The sequence below is a fragment of the Pogoniulus pusillus genome, chromosome 27 (genome assembly GCF_015220805.1).
Source record: "Pogoniulus pusillus isolate bPogPus1 chromosome 27, bPogPus1.pri, whole genome shotgun sequence".
NCBI classification, from domain to species: Eukaryota; Metazoa; Chordata; class Aves; order Piciformes; family Lybiidae; genus Pogoniulus; species Pogoniulus pusillus.
In genome coordinates, this window is record NC_087290.1 from 8,035,659 (window position 1) to 8,053,494 (window position 17,836).

At 47.0% G+C, this 17,836-nt stretch overlaps 1 protein-coding gene across 3 annotated transcripts in view; it reads left to right on the forward strand.

Annotated features, from left to right (window-relative positions):
- The window catches only part of SSH2 (slingshot protein phosphatase 2), a 107,198-nt gene that overhangs the window by 61,805 nt on the left and 27,557 nt on the right, over window positions 1–17,836 (forward strand). For all 3 annotated transcript variants that reach the window (XM_064166085.1, XM_064166087.1, XM_064166086.1), the window contains 3 exons: window positions 8,863–8,966; window positions 13,007–13,071; window positions 17,451–17,572. In XM_064166085.1, coding sequence (XP_064022155.1) covers window positions 8,863–8,966; window positions 13,007–13,071; window positions 17,451–17,572 — 291 coding nt within the window. The remainder of the gene's footprint in view (window positions 1–8,862; window positions 8,967–13,006; window positions 13,072–17,450; window positions 17,573–17,836) is intronic.

Here is a 17,836-nt window from a genome sequence, read left to right on the forward strand (position 1 = left end):
GGGTTTGGTGGTGGCTAACCAACTGCTGGAGGACATGTCAGCTGTTGTTTAAGGTTGAAAAGGAAATGTGCTGCGTACGAAGGGAATGCTTTCAAACTCTGGTGGCAGAGGAGATTATCATGTGGTTTAAAGATGATCCAGATGGACTGTCTTAACTCAGAAATAAAGATCAGTACGTGTCACTGGGAGGGTGTTCTTTCTGGAGATAACTAATCACAAAGCTGAGGGTTTTTTTTGCTCTGATCCACAGTGTGATACTCTTCACAATGTTTTCTCATGTTGATTAAAGTGCTTTTAACAATATCTTTGTGAAAGCATTTGGTTCATATCATAGCAGCTGGCTCATTTTGGACCAACTGGGTCCTTGTGAGAGCATGGTATGTGGTGGTAAAACACTGTGGAGTGCTCTCCTGGGTATAACTGTCCTGCTTCATGAACCCCATGGTATGCATTGAAGTATGTGGATGTTTAAACAGCGTATAGCACAAAAATGTCATGTAGGGCTGTAATCTGGGAATGTCTTGACTTGGAGACCTGCAAGCCTTCGGGGACTATCATGTAAAACAAATTCCTTGCACAGTCTCGTTTCTGGTCTGGGTCTCTTGCTTTAAAAAGTGCACAGAATCAGATTTCTTCTGTAAACACCAAATGCCCAGATTTCTTGATAAGCATCCCCGTTGTGTTAGCTGCCAGTTTCTAGTACGTGAACTGCTGTGCTTGGGCTGGAGGAAAAATCATTTTGTGCATATCTTCAGCCTTGGATTCCGGAGCGCATCAGAGCTTTGTTTGCACAACTTGTTTCGGTGTTGCTTTTTGGAATAGTTTTCTTCCTCTCTGAATCCTCTGGAGTCAGCTTGGAGGCTGACTCTGGGCCATCCAGCACAGGGCTCGCTGGGACTCCCTTAGCGTCGTGCTGCGAGGCAGACAGGCAGCAAAGTTTTTCTCTTGTCTGTGTGGAAAGTCAGCATTACGGTGTGCGCGATGGCTTGAGCATCCTTGCATGACTGTATGTGGTGAATCATGCACTCTGTGCCCAGCTTTGTGTTCTTACCTGCTGACCCGTGCCGGGATGTCCCAGCCCAGGCTGCGTTTCGGCGGCAGCGTTTGTGACTCGGTGCCTCTCCCTCGCCCGTGAGCCGCCCCAGCTCGGCAAGGGGAGGTTGGCTGGGCTGGGCTGGCAGGAAGCGATGGCGGCAGGCTCGGCGGCGAGGTGACACGGGGAGGGCTGTGTGCCCGTTACTGTACTACGGGCACGCGTTCGGCGGCAGCCCCGGCGAACGTAACCGGAGCTGCCGGCGGCGGCCGCGGGCGCACGGAGGGGTGGGCTGGGGAAGCAGCGCTGAGCTCGCAGCGTTGACGGCGCCAGGCAGCTGGTGGCCGTGTGAGGGGTCTGCCTGCATTGCTTCCCTAGGAGTTCCTATGATGTGGAGCTGCATTTACATAACAGATAATATAGCTGCATTTCAGCATCTGAAGGGGACCTCCAGGAAGGCTGGGGAGGGGCTTGTATAGATAGGATGAGGGGCAATGGTTTGAAACTGGTTAGATTTAGGTTAGACATTAGGAGGAAGTTCTTTACAGTGAGACTGGTAAAATCCTGGAACATGTTGCCCAGGGACATGGTCAAGGCCTTGTCCCTAGAGACATTCAAGATCAAACTTGATGTGGCTCTGGGCGGCCTGATCTGGTTGGAAGTGTTCGTGATGCCTGCAGGGGAGTTGGACAAGATGACCTTTGAGGGTCTCTTCCAACCCAGTGCAGTCTGTCGGTGTATGAGCTGGTTCATTCATAGGCCAGGGGTATGTGAGTGAATAGGAAAATCCACATGGACTTTGATTTCTGTCAGAAATTATACCATATGTTCTGGAGTCCACTTTAAAACCAAACACAGTTTGCCATTCTGCACCTGTAACAAATCCCAGCCCTGCCTGTGAGGGAATATATTTGTAGGAGTCCAAAGGTTGGCTCACCCCTGCAGAGTGAGGCTTGGAGCACCAGGAGGCAGAGGAATGCTGCAGGTGGCTGTGGTTGTCTTCAGCACAGCGTGGACCCCTTGCAGCTGCGTGGGCTGAAAACTTCGGCTGCAAACAGCAGCTGTCGTTGCTCCCCTTGCTAGTAGCAAGGCATCTCTGGCAGGGATGAGTTTCTTAGCCCAGAGCTGTCATCTTCTGTGCTCTGTCCAGAGGATGCCATTGCTTTCCTCAACACACACAGGCTACCCGAGCAGCTTTAATTCTGAAGTTTGCAAAGTGGCTTTTGTAGCTCAATTCAAATGACCCTGGTAGCACAGATCACTGATGGCATGTGTGCAGTAGTGGGCTTGACTTGTAGACTATTAACTCAGTAGGGTATCGAGTGGGTGTCAGCACTCCCTACAGTTTTATTGGATGACCTAAGACTGGTTATATCCTGTCTCTGAAACTGTGTCTGTGAGTGTAGTTGTTTTGTGCATCTGAAGTGGTCGAGTAGCAACCTTGCTCCTCAGTGCTCCCCTGTGCAGGTTGTAGCTTCTGAATTTACTGTAAATTCTCTCCACACTTGGGAAAGGGAAAGGAATGCCTTCAGAGTTGGCAGTCTTTTAGAGCTCAGATTCACATCCAACATCGTCACCTTCAGTATCTTCTAGCAAACAAAGTTTTTCCTTCATGTCTCAGCTCAGTTTCAGCAGATGGCCACGTCAGGGAGCAAAACAAGGGGAAAGGCAGTTTGGCTATGGTGAGAAGGTACTGGTAGATAAGTCAGTACAAATGAATTACTGTTGGTGTTGAAACTCTCTGTGATTGCTCCTGTGTCATTGCAGCTGAATTATCTCTGCAGGGAGCCCCACCTTGGAGCAGAGGAAGTGCCTGTAGACAACTCCTTTTAAAAGAGAAAAAAAAAGGATAAATGCAGCTGTTTCTGAAAATGCAGCTTGCGTCAAAGATCTGAGCTGGAGCTGGGTTCCCACGCTTGCTTTGGTTTGCTCCTTGTGCTGTTTCTTAAGTTGCAGAAGTGCTGAGTGGCAAGAGACAGCCTTTGCTGGACAACCACTTCCCCTTTCTTTCTGTGCCCTCAGTGTTTTCACCTCTGTTGACAGTGCTGCAGAGCCTTTTTGGGTAAGCCATGACCCTTGTTTTGCTCTGCCCTGGGTTTGTTTCTATTTTGGATATCAGAGAAGCCTAGACTTGTCTGTCTGTGCTGCCAGCTGACCCTGCTAATAAAAATGGCAGTGCAGAGCAATCCTGCATTATCCTTGTCTTTCCCATTTCCCTGTTGTTGTGGTGGATTTTTGTTTGCTGGGATTTGGGGCTTTTATTGGTGACCCCTACTGCTCTGCTTGACACAGCCCTGGGATCTGGGCTCTGTGTGAAGAGAACCAGGTGCCTTCATCACTCACCTAGGAGTACAGGCTTATGCTGGAAGCCAGCCATTGCCTTCCTCTGGATGATTCATTAGTACTGTTGGCAGTTCATTAAACCAGGTGCTCTAAGAAGGAAGCAAAGGAAATAGAGGTGTTTACAGAGAAACAAACCACAGCGAAGGTGAGAGTTTGGTGCTTCTCTAGCGCAGGATGCTGGAGGTGTGTGGTGCTCTCATCCGGTTGTTTGATGGAGAGATGCCCTTGCCTGACTGCATGTACTACCAGCTGTGTATCCAGCCACGGTGCCACCCTGGCACTGCTTTCTTAACCAGGACATTTCTTATGGCTAGGTAATGTGTGTGGAGACTGGTGGTGAGAGCTGATCGCAGAGCAGGCGTAATGCTGTGCCCCGGACCTGCCTGTGCAGAAAGGGAGGCAGCCAGTTTGGGAAGGGAAGGAGCTTGAGGTGCTGAGAAAAAGCGCAGGCTGCTTGCCCTGCCCTCCTGTAACTTTTTCCACACCAGGCACAGTGAGCTGCAGTTGGAATTGCTGCTCTAGCAGGGTGAGTCCTGGCGTGCTGCAGGCGCTTTCTCTCATGTCCCCGGCTGCCCTCCCTCCACGCCTGGCTCCACGGCTTGGGAATGAGCTAAATGCCTGCCACAGCACTCCTGCCAGCACTTGAATTTTGGTCTTTTTCTTGGGTTCATGTCTTGCAGCCTGTGGATTAAAGGAGGTCGATGGAGCTGAGCTGGTGGCAGATGAGATGTACAGTGCAGAGATGTGCACTCTCTCCTCCCCAGCTCATGCTAGAGTAATGTCTTGAGGGGCTCTTGAGGAGCAGCCTGGCTTAAAACTGAGGGAAAGGAGCTAGGCACACAGGGTTTTGATTTTGCTTTTAACTTCCCACTAGACACCCTTCTGCAGTACATCTGCTCCCTATCCTGCCCCTGTTTAGCTGCTGGCTCTTAAGGTGGGGCTGCTGTTGACTGCACACACAAGCAGCGTTTGGTGGAGCCAGCTTCCAGCTGAAGTCCCCAGTGCTTCAGTACAGATGTGTGTTGACACTTCCCATTTTCAGAGCTTGGGCTGCTGAATGCTCCCACTTAGCCAATACCAAGGTTAACTTGTGTTATTTCTTACTGTCAGACTTGCCTGCTTGCAATTTGCCTGACAGCAAAGTTGCATTATTTCTGTAAGTAATGCAGGTGGTGGACTTATAATCAAATGTCAGGTGTCTTCAGATCTTCATTTCCCCTGTCCCACTGCTTTTTAATCTCCTCCTTTCTTCCAAGGATGAGGGAGAACAGGATAGGAGAGTACAGCTTCCCCACAGTGCTCATGTTGCTGGTGAGGTGACAGCACAAGGAAATATGCTTCTTATGGCATTGGTATGTTCCTGTGTGGCGTGGGAGGACCTCTCCTGTTGAACCTTTCAGGGGATGGTGCCAGTTCTTTTGTTTGGCAGGTGTCCTTTTAAGGGCTGGGCTGGACAGGACAGAGCCTGCTGTAAAAGAGCTGCTCTGATGAGTAAGTAAAGCTGACTGAAAAGTCATCCTCAGGCATACAATAACTTAATTAAGTGTTTGTTAGGATAAAACATTGCCAGGAGCTCTTCGGATGCCTCTTTGCTTGCCTTGCTGTACTTCTGAAGAGACCTTTTTGCTTTTCTTTCTGAAATAGTTTCTAAAGAAGTCTTTGTGGTTCCTTTCTGAGTATTTTATGCAGAGTTTGTCACTGAAAACTGTCTGGTGAGCAGCTGCTGTTTGAGCATCCCCTTAGCTGGGAGGGTCATAGAGGGAGGTCGTGGCAGAGTGTCAGATGATTTATGCGATGGCATCGCTTTGACAGAGCCCAGAAACCAGTAAGGTTTTGTGTTTTCAAAACAGTTTATTTGCTGTTTGTGCTTGCAGCTCATGAGGAGTGTTGTACAGGGTAGCAGCTGGGAAGGCATTCACTTTTTGTTTGCCATCTGTAAGTTTGAGGTGGTTCTCTGCTTTTGCAGCACAGAGAATTTGGTGTCAACCCAGCAGTGTTTTCTTGTGCAGGAGGAGCTCAGCTGCTGGACAGAGAGTCTGGGAGCAGAGGAATCGTTTCAGTTTCGTTCTGTTACTGCTGTTTAGAAGCTGGGTCTTCTGAGGGGAATGTCTGTGCTTTTTGTGCTAAAGGCTTTAAATAGTTTTGATGATGTGCCTTGTACAGTTTCTCCAAAATCTTTTCTGCCTGGGAGAAAATTTGGTGCAAACAGTGATTTCTGTAGGAGTTGCTTAAATCTTCTGCTTCTGTTGGTTCTCTTCCCAGTGAGCCAGGAATTGCAAATAGCTCATTGCTGGTGACCTTAAGGTTGCTACTTCACTTCAGATGTGAAGGGGCTGAACTTGAAACAGAAGGGATTTTTTTTGCAGCTGTAGTGCTGAGGGTTGCTCAGAGCTTTAATAGCTCTTTCATAGATATGTCCCAACTTTCTCCAGAAGAAAGGCACTGTGTAGGGCAGAGGACTGATGACAAGCCTGGTGTGCAGATAAAATATAGCTCAGCTTTCTTACCTTTGCTGGTTTGGCTCTCTGTCTTCTCTCCTGGACCCAGCTTCTTCCTTAACCACATTTAGTGGCTTTTAGTATCCGGTCCCTCTTCAGGAGACTGTTTCAAAGAGCAGTGAAGCTGCAGGAGGCTCCTGCAAACTGGGTTTTACCAAGTATTTCAAAGCTCTACTTATGCTTGGGAGCCATGGAGCTGTCAGCAGGGAAAGCCAGCAGTGGGTGGGAGTGTGGCTCTGCTGTTACTGTGAGCACTATCCCATGTAGTAAGAATTGTTTTGAGGCTCTTCAGAGGCCCTTTTCACAGGATTCATTTCATCCTTTGGTGTCTCTGAAGCATGTCACAGTGGAGCCTGCCATTAGCATCCCATTGGAGCAATCTGTAATTCTTGTGGGCTGTCAAAGGATCTATTTGCACCAAAAGCTAGAAAGCCTCAGTCAAAACTGTTTATACAAGAAGGCTCTGAGGAAATGTCTGTGGTCAGTGTGTCCAGTGCAATTGTATTTTTGTTTTGGTTTAACATCAGCATAAAATGGATCTCTGTTCCATTTTCATTTGAGACAAGTTATTTTTACTATCTTTTTTCCTTCTTAAAGTCCTGGTTGCTTCTTGAAACATCTACTGCATTATCAACATCTGGTTTAATTTTAGCAAACAGTCCTGGGAGAAGCTTTGTCAGTAAGGAGGAGAGCTGAGGCTGTGACGTTGCATAACATTGGGATGTGCTACAGGCTTGCAGAAGGTCTTCCTGGGCACAAGCATCTGCTTTGCTGGAACTCATAATCTGATTTATTGGTATCCCCACCAGGTGCTCAGAAATCTGCTTGAGGTTAGGAGAAAACCCAGCTTTAACACAAGCTCTTTGTAATTCTTGTACCTATAAAAACGAAGTGATCACAGAAACATTTAGGCTGGAAAAGACCCTCAGGATCACAAAGTACAACCTGTATCTACTCTACAACCCATATCCCCAGATACCACATCCAAACAGCTTTTAAACACATCCTGGGTTGGTGACTCCACCACCTCCCTGAGCAGCCCATTCCAATGCCTGACCACTCTTGCTGGGAAAACATTTTCCCTGATGTTCAGTCTGCAGCTTGAGCCATTCCCTCTTGTTCTATTACTGTTTACCTGTAAAGAGAGACCAATACCAACCTCTCCACAACATCCTTTCAGGTAACTGTAGACAGTGATGAGCTCTTTCCTTGGCCTCCTTTTTTTTTCAAACTAAACAGCCCCAGCCCCCTCAGTTGCTCTTCATAAGATTTATTCTCTTCACCAGCTTTGTTGCCCTCCTCAGCACTCACTCCAGCACCTCACATCTCCTTGTATTGAGGTGCTCAAAACCAAACACAACACTCAAGGTGTGGCCTCCCCACAACCAAGTAGAAGGGGGCACTCAGGTTGGATTCAGTCCTACTAACAGATAAGTAATGTTATAGTTTGTAAAATTTCCATGTGATCCAATAGGCTTTGGATCAAACAAGTCATAAATCTGAGTCCAAAAGAAATTACTTTTATCACTCCTGATCACAAGCTCCTGCCATGCTGTGTCCCAATTCTTGGTCATATTTGATCTTCTGTGATGCTTTTGTTTTCAGTCATGGTGCATCGCTGCTTTGGAGCAGCCACTGAAACATGTCCCTGGAGCAGGGGCTGCAGGCAGCCTTTGTTCAGCAGTGCAGAAGCAGCAGTGAGGGGCAGTGCATTGGCATGCTCTAGCTTTCACCTGCATCTTGGAACATGGAATTTCTTTGAATCATAGAATCAACCAGGTTGGAAGAGACCTCCAAGCTCATCCAGTCCAACCTATTGCCCAGCCCTGTCCAGTCAAACAGACCATGGCACTGAGTGCCTCATCCAGGCTTTTCTTGAACATCTCCAGGGACAGCAACTCCACTATCTCCCTGGACAGCCCATTCCAATGACAAACAATTTATTCTTATTGTTTCCCAGTCCTCACCCCCTAAAGGAAGGGAAAAATAATTAGTTTTGGTATTTGTTTAAGTAGAGAAAGGAATTGAGCAATTCCTTTCTGAGTGAAAGAGAGCAAACCAATATCTGTCTCAAGACAGGAAGCTGCTGGGATGCATGATGCCAGGGAGTCTCCTATCCTGTCTCATCCTATTTGTCAACCATCCTGTTGACTGTGGAATTGTTTCTGGCTTTCTTCAAAACCTGTATGGCTGAGAAAAGCAGGAGCCCTTAACTCTGCCACAGGATGGCTTAGTGGAAAATCCCTGAGATGTCTCGCTTTTTCCATGAGCCACAGCATCTCTAAGAAAGCTACTGGAAGATGTGCCTGAAGTATCAGCTGTTCTGCATAACTGAGGAACTCTTTATTGTCCTTTTTCACAAACCCCCTTTCCTCATGTGACTTCAGAAAGAGCAGAATCAAGGCAGTAAGTGATGTCTGAATACAACAGCATTACAGTTTTGCCTTTGATTTATGTCTCTGAGAGGTAATTACCATACAGCTCATAGACAGTAGTTTCATGATTTCTTAATCTCTTATGTGCACTAATTTTCTTTTGGCTAACTGCTGAAGGGAGCCATTTGTTTCTGCAGGGCATCAGCTGTGTGTGAGCCACAAAGCAGAGGGTTAAGAGAGGCTGTAATTAGAGAGCTGTGTGGGCTGGCTGCATTAATCACCGTTTAGAAACGTGGACCTCTCATCTTGACTTTCAGATTGAAAATACAGCCCTAGGTTAATCCCCTCTGCCTGCTCAGGTTCCTCCTCTGAGGCAGAGTGACACCAGGCATACGTTCTGCTTTTCAGTGTTTCTCTGTTCATGTTGTTCTCAGTTATGCTCTGAATGTTTGTGGGGAAGTTCTTTACCAACAAAATACTTTGGTCTAAATCGCTGTTTTTTGGAAAAGAGAAGAGGATGCATCCAGTGCCTTGAACTTCTCTTCTTCCACTTCTTTTCTCCTTGAAAGACAATACATTTTCCCTTATTCTCTGTTTGATTCTCCCCTTGCAGCATCAGCGAAAGCTTCCTGACTGTGAAAGGTGCAGCTCTCTTCCTACCACGAGGAAATGGATCTTCTACTCCCAGGATCAGTCACAGGCGCAACAAGCATGCAGGTAATGTCTTGCCTCCCGTGGCTGAGCCTTGGCTGCTCACTCCTGAGTTCCTTCTCACTAGGTGACACACATTTCTGTTTACACCTGCTGTCTATTGAAGCCCTGACACACATTTCTGTTTACACATGGTGTGTACTAAAGCCAGACCTGCCAGTCTTAGGACTGCCATATTTCATTCTGATAGTAAAAAAGCATTCAATACTCTTCTTTTCCTTCAGCATCAAATGAGTGGCATCAGGGCACCAATCCTGATACCACAGGGAGCTGAGAACAGCTGCCCCCCAGAAGGTTATCCTCTAGCAGGGATGGAGGGTTGCCATCAACACCTTCATACATTGCACTGAGAAACCTGAGGGCATGATCCAGGATGAGTAAGTCGAGTAAGTCCTTCCTGATCTGAAAGTGACCTGTTAGGATGGAAGAAAGGGAGGAGACTAATCTCTGCGTGGTGCTGAGGAAACCTCTGAGTAAAATCGGTGTGACTTCGCAGACGTGTGAGCAGAGTGAATAACAGAGTCAGTCACAATTCCACCCCCTTTATCTGCTGAAAGTTTGGGTTGTGTTTCTGCTTTGGCTTTGTTTGGGAAGTCAGCCTGAGTAATGAAACTCAAACATTTCACTGTGTATATGGTGTTTATTCACTGACGGTGTCTTACAGGGATCAGATAGCGTGTGTGGGGGTTTCCCTTCCACTAAATAATCAGCAGGGGGAAAAAACACATTGAAAACCTTTAGACTTTTGCATATAGGTCAGGGACAGAAACAGAGAGGCTGGAGTCTGCTTCCTATGTCAAAAAGTGGCCGCCAGAAGGTGAGTCAGTTTGGTTCCAGGTGTATGTTTCTCTGTACTTTGATTCTATCAGACTGGCATCCAGCTCTACATCCAACAGAGTTACTTGACTGATGACTGGGCCAGTCAAAATCTGTTTACAAACATCCTTCTATAAAGAGCTCAGTTCAGAAGGCATTAATGACACACTTCCAGCCAGCCACAGTACAAGCAATACACAAACTGCTTTGTGTGAGATGTGTTAATGACTACTTGTCAAAAGAAAAGAAATTGCTCTGAAACATGAGTTTAAAACTGGCCTTTCTGGTTGAGATTCAAGTGAAACAATGTTCAGTGTGCAAACAGGGTTAGCAGTGTTTTAGGAGTTTATCTTGACCTGTTTGGGTTTTTAATCTCTCCAAAGTCCTCTGCATAGTAGAAGCACAGGTCAGGTTTGGCTTTACCTTGCAGAGGAGACCTGCTGGGTGATTTTCTTTATGAACCTGTGCAAGGCAACACAAACAGCTTTTGAGCCTTTCCTGTTGCATCTTCTACTTGCTACAGCTGACTTGTATGAGATCTGGAGACCTTGGTGGGAAACAGTTGCTTGTTTTAATCAGCCCAGAGCTCTTGGAAGCCAGGCTGCCAAGAAAGCAAATCCAGTGTGTTGTAATTGCTTACAGCAAGATGTTTTGGATTGAAGAGGCTGGCTTGCCTAAGGGGTGGGATTTTTCTTCTTAGAAGACTTTATTTCTGTCTCTTCAACTTAGAAAGTCTAGAGGGAGGGCCACAGAGATGATCCAAGGGCTGGAATGCCTCTGCTATGAGGATAGGCTGAGGGAGCTGGGACTGTTCTGCCTGAAGAAAAGGCTCCAGAGTGATCTTACAGCTGCCTTCCAATACCCAAAGGGATCCTACAGGAAGGCTGGAGAGAGACTTTTAGGGTGTCTAAGCAATAGGTCAAGTGGAATAGTTTGAAGCTGAGGGAGAGTAGGTTTAGACTGGATCTTAGGAAGAAGCTGAGACTGAATAGACTTCCCAGGGAGGTTGTGTGATGCCTCCTCTCTGGAGGTGTTCAAGGCCAGGCTGGGTGAGGTCTTGAGCAACCAAGACTGGTTTGAGAGGCATCCCTGCCCATGGTGGGAAGGTTGGAGTAGATGATCTCTAAGGTCTCTTCCAACCGAAGCCATTCTGTGATGATTGTATGATTTAATGAGGCATCAGTACTTGTCCTTTCCTCAGTTTCCCTGCTTCCTAAGTGATATGAACGATGTAGTATGAGGTTTTTTAATGGTGCTTAGAGGTTTCACTGAAGAGGTTCCTTTAAAGGTAGAGACAGTGTGCACCATTTCTCTTTTCTGTCAGCTTTTCTAATGTCCTGTCTATGCCAGCAGACCAAGACCAGTGTGTCACCTTCCTGAGCAAAACATCTATGCCACCAAAATTAAAACAGTGAGAGTGGCTCTGAAGGGCAAACCAGCCGTTGGCAGTGAGCTGGCAGAGTGTGTGGCAACTCCTGTCTCCTTTCTTGGACTCAGATAATCCACGCTCAGCTTTCATTCCCACATCTGTGTCGTGACTTATCTCTGGCACACAAGATTAGAAGGGGGTTAGAGAGCAGACATAACTTTCCAGTATGAAATTGCTGCCCATGGCTGCACTAGTGTTTCAAGTGGCTACAAGAGCATTTTCTAGGAAGGTTGGCTAACCTCCTGACCTGCCTTTGCCATTCAGCAGAGGTGCTAGAATCCAGCAGAAAGAGTAAATAGGTAACAGGGAATATTGAGTGCCCACAGCCCTTTCTTTAATCATCCTCAGCACTGACAATCACTAGCTGGCAGATTGACTAGATGTGGTACCAGCTGTCCACACTTCTCTCCCTGGGCAGTCCTCACCCCGTGCCACCTGACAAAGGGGCTGTGTTCTGTAGGCTGGTAGGCTTCATTTTGCACTTCAGCAACGCTGGAGGAAGCCAGAAAAGGATGTAACTTTCCTGGGGCTTTTGCCATGTCTGAGCTACTGTAAATCACTTCTAAGATCCCACCCTGGCTGATGCTTTGCACCTAACTTGTCAGCTTGAAGGAAACAAAGGCGTCTGCTGGTTGCTGGACAATGCAATAGGAAGCAGCAGTCGTGTTGGGAATGTCAGCAGAACAGAGAGCTCTGCACAGGCCAGGATGTGGTATCTTTGTGCTGATTCTGGCGTGCTAAAACCTTTCTTTTGCTTTTTCTTAATCCAGGAAGTTTACAAAATGCCTTGTGTGTTTGGGGCTGAAAATGCTGCAAGCCAATGAAAGCTGGCCAAAGGAGCAACACTTTACTTTCCAGCTCTGGAACTCCCAAGGCTGGCAGGGCAGGCTGGGGAACAGGAAATAAACTTAGTGAGGATTGGGGATAATGGAGCTCCTTGAGTCAGCCTTGCAAGAAAGAGTTGTCTTAGAAACTTCCTCTGTCATTTATGTATTGACATAATCCAGTGGTCCTGGTGGTGGTTTTTTAAACACTGCAAAATTCAGTTCATAAACTGGTTCCTGCTGGTAAATTACTGGCAGCAACAGGCAGGAATGGTTACATTTTGGGTAGGGAAAAACTGAGGTGAAGCATTTTGCATATCAGACAGCCCAAGACATGTGAATGTTTCATCAGTCAAATACTTGCTGGGCTCTTCCAGGCTGCAGGCAGGAGGTGCCATCCGAAGCAGCCAGTCTGTTGGATTGGCAGTTCTCAATGCTTTCCAGCACTGAAACAGCTGAAACTTACTTGATTTTTCAGGTGGCAGTTCTTAGCTGCTCATGGGTGGGGTTGGCACAGAAATGATGAGGGCATGTGCTGCTCTAAGCTGGGACTAAACCTCACTTCAAAGGGGATGCTTTGACCTAGGAAGTAGTCCTGCACTAGTAAGCTGTTGTGAGAGAAAAGGGGAGCTTGCTGATTTGGTGCACATGATGGAATGAGATGTAGAGCCATGGTGTGGGGCTCGTTTCTATCTAGTTTGCCTTGTCTATTCAAGGAACAGAGTGTGGAAACACTTCCTTTCCATTCAAAAGATCATTAGTGGGACAGAGGATGGTAAGATGAGAGCAGGTGAGTGCACACATGGAGCAAAGGGCAGGTGACTGTGGAGTTTTGTCATCTCTGAGTGGGTGGCAGTGACAACACTCACAGTGACGTGTCAGGTTTCCTGGTGGACATTTGCTCTGGCTGGACAGCCAGGACCTTGCATCTGATTTGAAGCTGGTTTTGTGCATTCACCGTTCCCTCTTGCCTGCAGGGGATCTCCAGCAACACCTGCAGGCCATGTTCATACTGCTACGCCCAGAAGACAACATCAGACTGGTAGGCTGGCTTTTTGCTTATCTGCTCTTAAGGGACATAAAAGTTAAGCTCCACTTGACAAACACACCTGTGTAACTCCTGAGAGCAGTGGGGAGTGTGTTGGAGTGGTTTCTTCAGCGGGTTTGGGGAGTTGTCTCTGCAACCACAAAGGCATAAAAGCAGCAAATTATGAAAGGCCTGTTTATTTGGGTGTTCAGGGAGACAAATTGTGTGGCTAGACGACTACCTTTGTCTGAACCAAATACTAAGTACTTAGGCTCTCAGAGTACTGTGGTAACTGCCAGATAAACTGGGTAAATTAGCTGGGTGTCCTATTTAAATCAAGAGTAGGTGACCAGCATGAACCCCTGCCCTTCCAAGTTAGTTCAGTTGTGCTCCTCACTCTCCTAATTTGCTACATCCCAAAATTCCACAGCTTATCAGGAAGGAGCATGTAGGATCTCATGTAGCTACACATCTATATAGAACCTTTCTTTCAGCCTGCCTGGGTTGTTGCCTTCTCTAATGACGCAATGCAAATCAGACATTGCTGTTTATAGCATTGATATAAGATCTCCAGAAGCCAAAGAAGAGCCACGAGGAATTTGTCTAGGACATGCTGAAGTGCTCTACAAGGTCAGGCACAACTGTAGTGTATCCATACCTCTCATCACTCAGTAGCCTGAAGTTTCTTTGCTGTGTTGTCTTGGCACATCTTTGCAACGTATGCCCGAAGTAGGACTGCCAGCATCAGAAGTGTTATTCTGGCACCTCTGGTTTGCTGAATCCTCCTGAGCTGTGCTGGAGCTGGGCTGATGGTGTACATGTAGCTAGGAAACAGCCAAGATTACTATGGAGTGCTTTGACATTAGAAATGGCCACCAAAAATAATTTGTTGTAAGCAAGCCTTAGAAGCAAACTAGAGGACTTGCTCCTAAACTTTGTCAGTCACACCTTGCTGTCACTGAAACATCAGGGACAGTGATGGGAAGGAAGGTTCTTGGTGCTTTTCAGAACCTGAGCTAGGGCTACAACACTGGAAGCTATTGAAAAAGTCATTGTTCAGCAATATCACTGGCTGCATTGTGTGATTTGGGACAAATCAGCCTTAACAGTTGAATAAGGACTTTGTGGGCTGAGACATAAACCCTTTTGTTCAGAGCTGCATTTGGAATGCTGCAATCTTGCAGGAGGTTAAGTTCGATGGTCTACTTGAATCTAATTGATTCTTGACGAACGAAGGGTGTGCAGAGCTGCAATAGACTCTCTCATAAAATGATAGGTACAAATGAGATTTGAAATACAAACAGGGCTGGGAGAAGTGCATTCTCCAACTCTTGTTTCTCTGGAACTGCTGACAGAGTTTTTAGCCTTCCATGAGAGCAGGATTAGTGCAATGGTACCAATGTAGTATCAGTAAGAAGGAGGGAAGCGAGTTGAGCACAAACTGAGTGGGGACTTGTTTGCTTACCTGTGTTCAGTAATAAAAGAAGACTTCAAAAAGTTGTCTTCAAGTCAAATATGTCAATGAGAAATGTGTTCATATATGAAACACCTGCTATTGTGAGCATAAAAAAGATGAAAGATCAGATTGAACTTCAGGGAATGGGCTGGTAAATAGCACATCACTCTTCTGACAAAGCAAGGATGCAGCAGAAGATAAAGTTGGCTTGTGTTTAGGTGAAGCTGAAGAGCTAAGAACACTGAACTGAAACTGAGAAAAATAGTGCTGGTCCTGAAAAGACTACAGGGGATGACTTGTTCATGAACAGGCTGTAAAGAACTGAGGAGGAAGCCAGCTTTATGTAGGTGAGCTGTTGAGGAAGAACCTTCCACCTCCTCGCAGTCTCAGAGGCTAGGCCATCCTCCCCATGGTCTGATGGGCACATTGGAGCTCCAGCAGTACCTTCTGAGACTGACTGGTTTCCAGTGTCAAGCTTGCTGTTTTCCTAGTCTAGAAAATCTAGCAAAGCACTTTATCTGCTCCAGTCTTTGTGTTGTGGTGAGGGTGTAAGCTCAGTCTAGAGAGCTACAGTAAGCCATGTCCTGTTTCTCTTAACTGACCCTCTGAAAATCCCACTCTGTGACCTTTGGTTGCTGTTTGTCTAGCCCAGTTCTGCAGAGATTTGCAGGAAGACCATGCTTCCCATCACTGCTGGCCAAATTGGTTTAGGAAAGTAAGTTAGATGATGTTAATCCTCTTGGTGCTGGACTATCCTTGATGGAAGCAGAACAGAATCCATGTGTGGATACCGTTTGTCCATCTACTCCTGGTTTAGACAAGTTTGTTTCTGTCTGGGGTTTGGTTCCTAATGTAGATAATGACTTTAACCTCCAAGACCTTGGTGACTTCTTGCTCTTCTAGGTTGAAGAGCAACCCTTCTGTCTTGCTGCAAGTGGTTAGTTGTAAAAAGAGCTGTCTTTGGCAGAATTCACACCTTGAAGGACTGACCACTTTGATCCTCCATGTTTCCAAAAGAATCCCAGTGACTCAAGGAGCAAGAAGGAAAACAAGGCTGGTTTTAGCATGACTTATCCTAAAGAGATGGGGTGGGGCACAGCTGCTCATTGAACAGAGCACATCTGTCTGCTGGCGTCAGCATTTGGGTAGCTTCTGTTAGTCTTCAGTCCCATTGAACAAGTCTAGAAGATAGTCAACAGTCTCCTGCCTGCACTTGCTCTTCCACCCCATCACTAGAGCTGCTGCTCCCTGCAACGCCACTGGGAAGCTTTCCCTGCTGCTCTCAGCGTGGTCTCCTGTGACAGAGCACTCGGTGAGCTCTGGTTTAGCTGCCATGCGCTGTTTTAACCTTTGTTGTGCACTCCGCATCTTGTGGCCAAGATTTACTGGCTACTGCACAGGCAAGCACTGAGGAGGTCAGAAAGGGCTTCCTCTAGGCTAGGAGGTGCCATTTCAGCCTTAAGATTGAGTCAGAAAGAACTAAAGGAGCTTCTTTTTCTTTAAGGATAACACAGCCATTTAAACTGAGCTCTAAGCCATGAGCTCCAGGGGGAAACCAGGAGTTGTCTACACAAGCAGTGGCTCAGAAGGGCTGCTGGCTTGGGGGAATTGGGATGCAGTTTGTGAAGGGTGTCAAACATTGCTTCAAGCTTCAGCCACTGGGTCCTGCCACAGCAGGCAGGTGTCTGTCCAGAGCACGGAGCAAGGCTGGACTGTAACAGCTCCTCCTTGCCCGTGTTTGCTCTCCTCAGGCCCTGCTCAAAGTTCAAGAAGCAGTTTAACTTTGGTGATATGGTAAACATTGAGGCTAGACAGTGTCTTGGGCTTGGATTAGGCACTCCAAAGCAGTGTATGCAATTAGGACACCTCCTTTCTAGGGATGTCCTAGTTTCTGCAGTTGAGATCCTGTGACTAAAATAACTGCAAATGACTTGGAACAGAGTCCAAAAAGTGTTGCAAGGAAAGGCTGCCTACTGCAAATGTTTATAAGCAGAACTTGCAACACTGGGCTCCCATCCCTCAGCTCCTTGCTAACCAGCAGTCTGTAAGACTTGCTGAAGTCACTTGAGTTCTTGCTGCATTGTGGCTTCTGGAGGAACATTACACTTCAGTGTAGCCTTGCAAGAGTCTCAGTGTTGGTTTGACATTCACAGCTTAGTGCAAAACTGCTTTTTGAATGCCATCAGTAGTATTTGATTTGGGGGAGTTTGGTGTGAAGTTCAGTCCAGTTTTGCTGGACCCTTCTTTTGGCACTGAAGTACATGTGGTTGTGGTAGGAGCAATGAGGCAAAATGACTTTGGCCTTTTCTGGGCAATCTGAACACAACCATGGCTACAGCTTAGTTACAGGGAAAGCTTTTCCTGCCAGGTGTGAGGCAGTAAGGTTGCTTCTGCACTGGGCAAGTTGCTAGAAGAATTCGAAGGACCAGCAGCAAACCACATATGAATTATATTCTGATCTGTCCAGCTGCTTGGGAAGGTGTTGGAGAGTGTCTCATTGGAGCTGTTGTAGCACACAGTAATTTAAAGGAAAGCCCTAGCTCCTTTGCCAAAGCCCTTTGGGAAGGTGAAGAGCACATGCAACTCTCATCTGTCTGCCTGAACTCATAATGCTCCTTGAAGCTCACTAGGCTGGGACCAGTTAGAGGACTGTGGCAGCAGCTTTGTAGGCTGCTGTTTTAACACAGCCTTGGTGGGACAGAAGAGGCCTGCGGCAGGGTGTGCAGAAGGCACCAGGAGCCTGCCAGATGTTGAGGAAGGCGTTGTGTGAGAGAGTCACTTCAGCTGGGTGCCCAGCTGAGAAGTGTGTGCCACCTGTACCAGTGCAAACTGCATCACTGCTTCTGCGCCTGTCACTCAGCATGAACAAGTGGCTTGTAGAGGTCATAATGTGTGCTTTGCTGGCTGCACTGCTGACCTCTCCTCTTCCCTTCTTCAGGCTGTAAGACTGGAAAGTACCTACCAGAACCGCACTAGATACATGGTAGTAGTGTCCACCAACGGCAGACAAGACACCGAAGAAAGCATTGTCCTAGGAATGGATTTCTCTTCCAATGACAGGTACTCAGAGTGTACAGAGTGTCCAGGTGGGGAAGTCCTTGTGTTCACCCACATCAAATGTAGTAACTGCTGTCTGGTGTCTGTACTTCAGCTTTTCCAGCCTAGCCTCTTCCTGAGATGCAAAATACCCCTTTTGTTTCTGAAAAGAGGCAGCACATGAGAAAGCAACAGCACAGGGCAGCAGTCCCCCCGTTCCTGCAAGCCTCAGGCTTGTGTGAGGACATTAAGTGTCTTTGAGTGGTGAGGCCCCTAAGCCCTGCATCT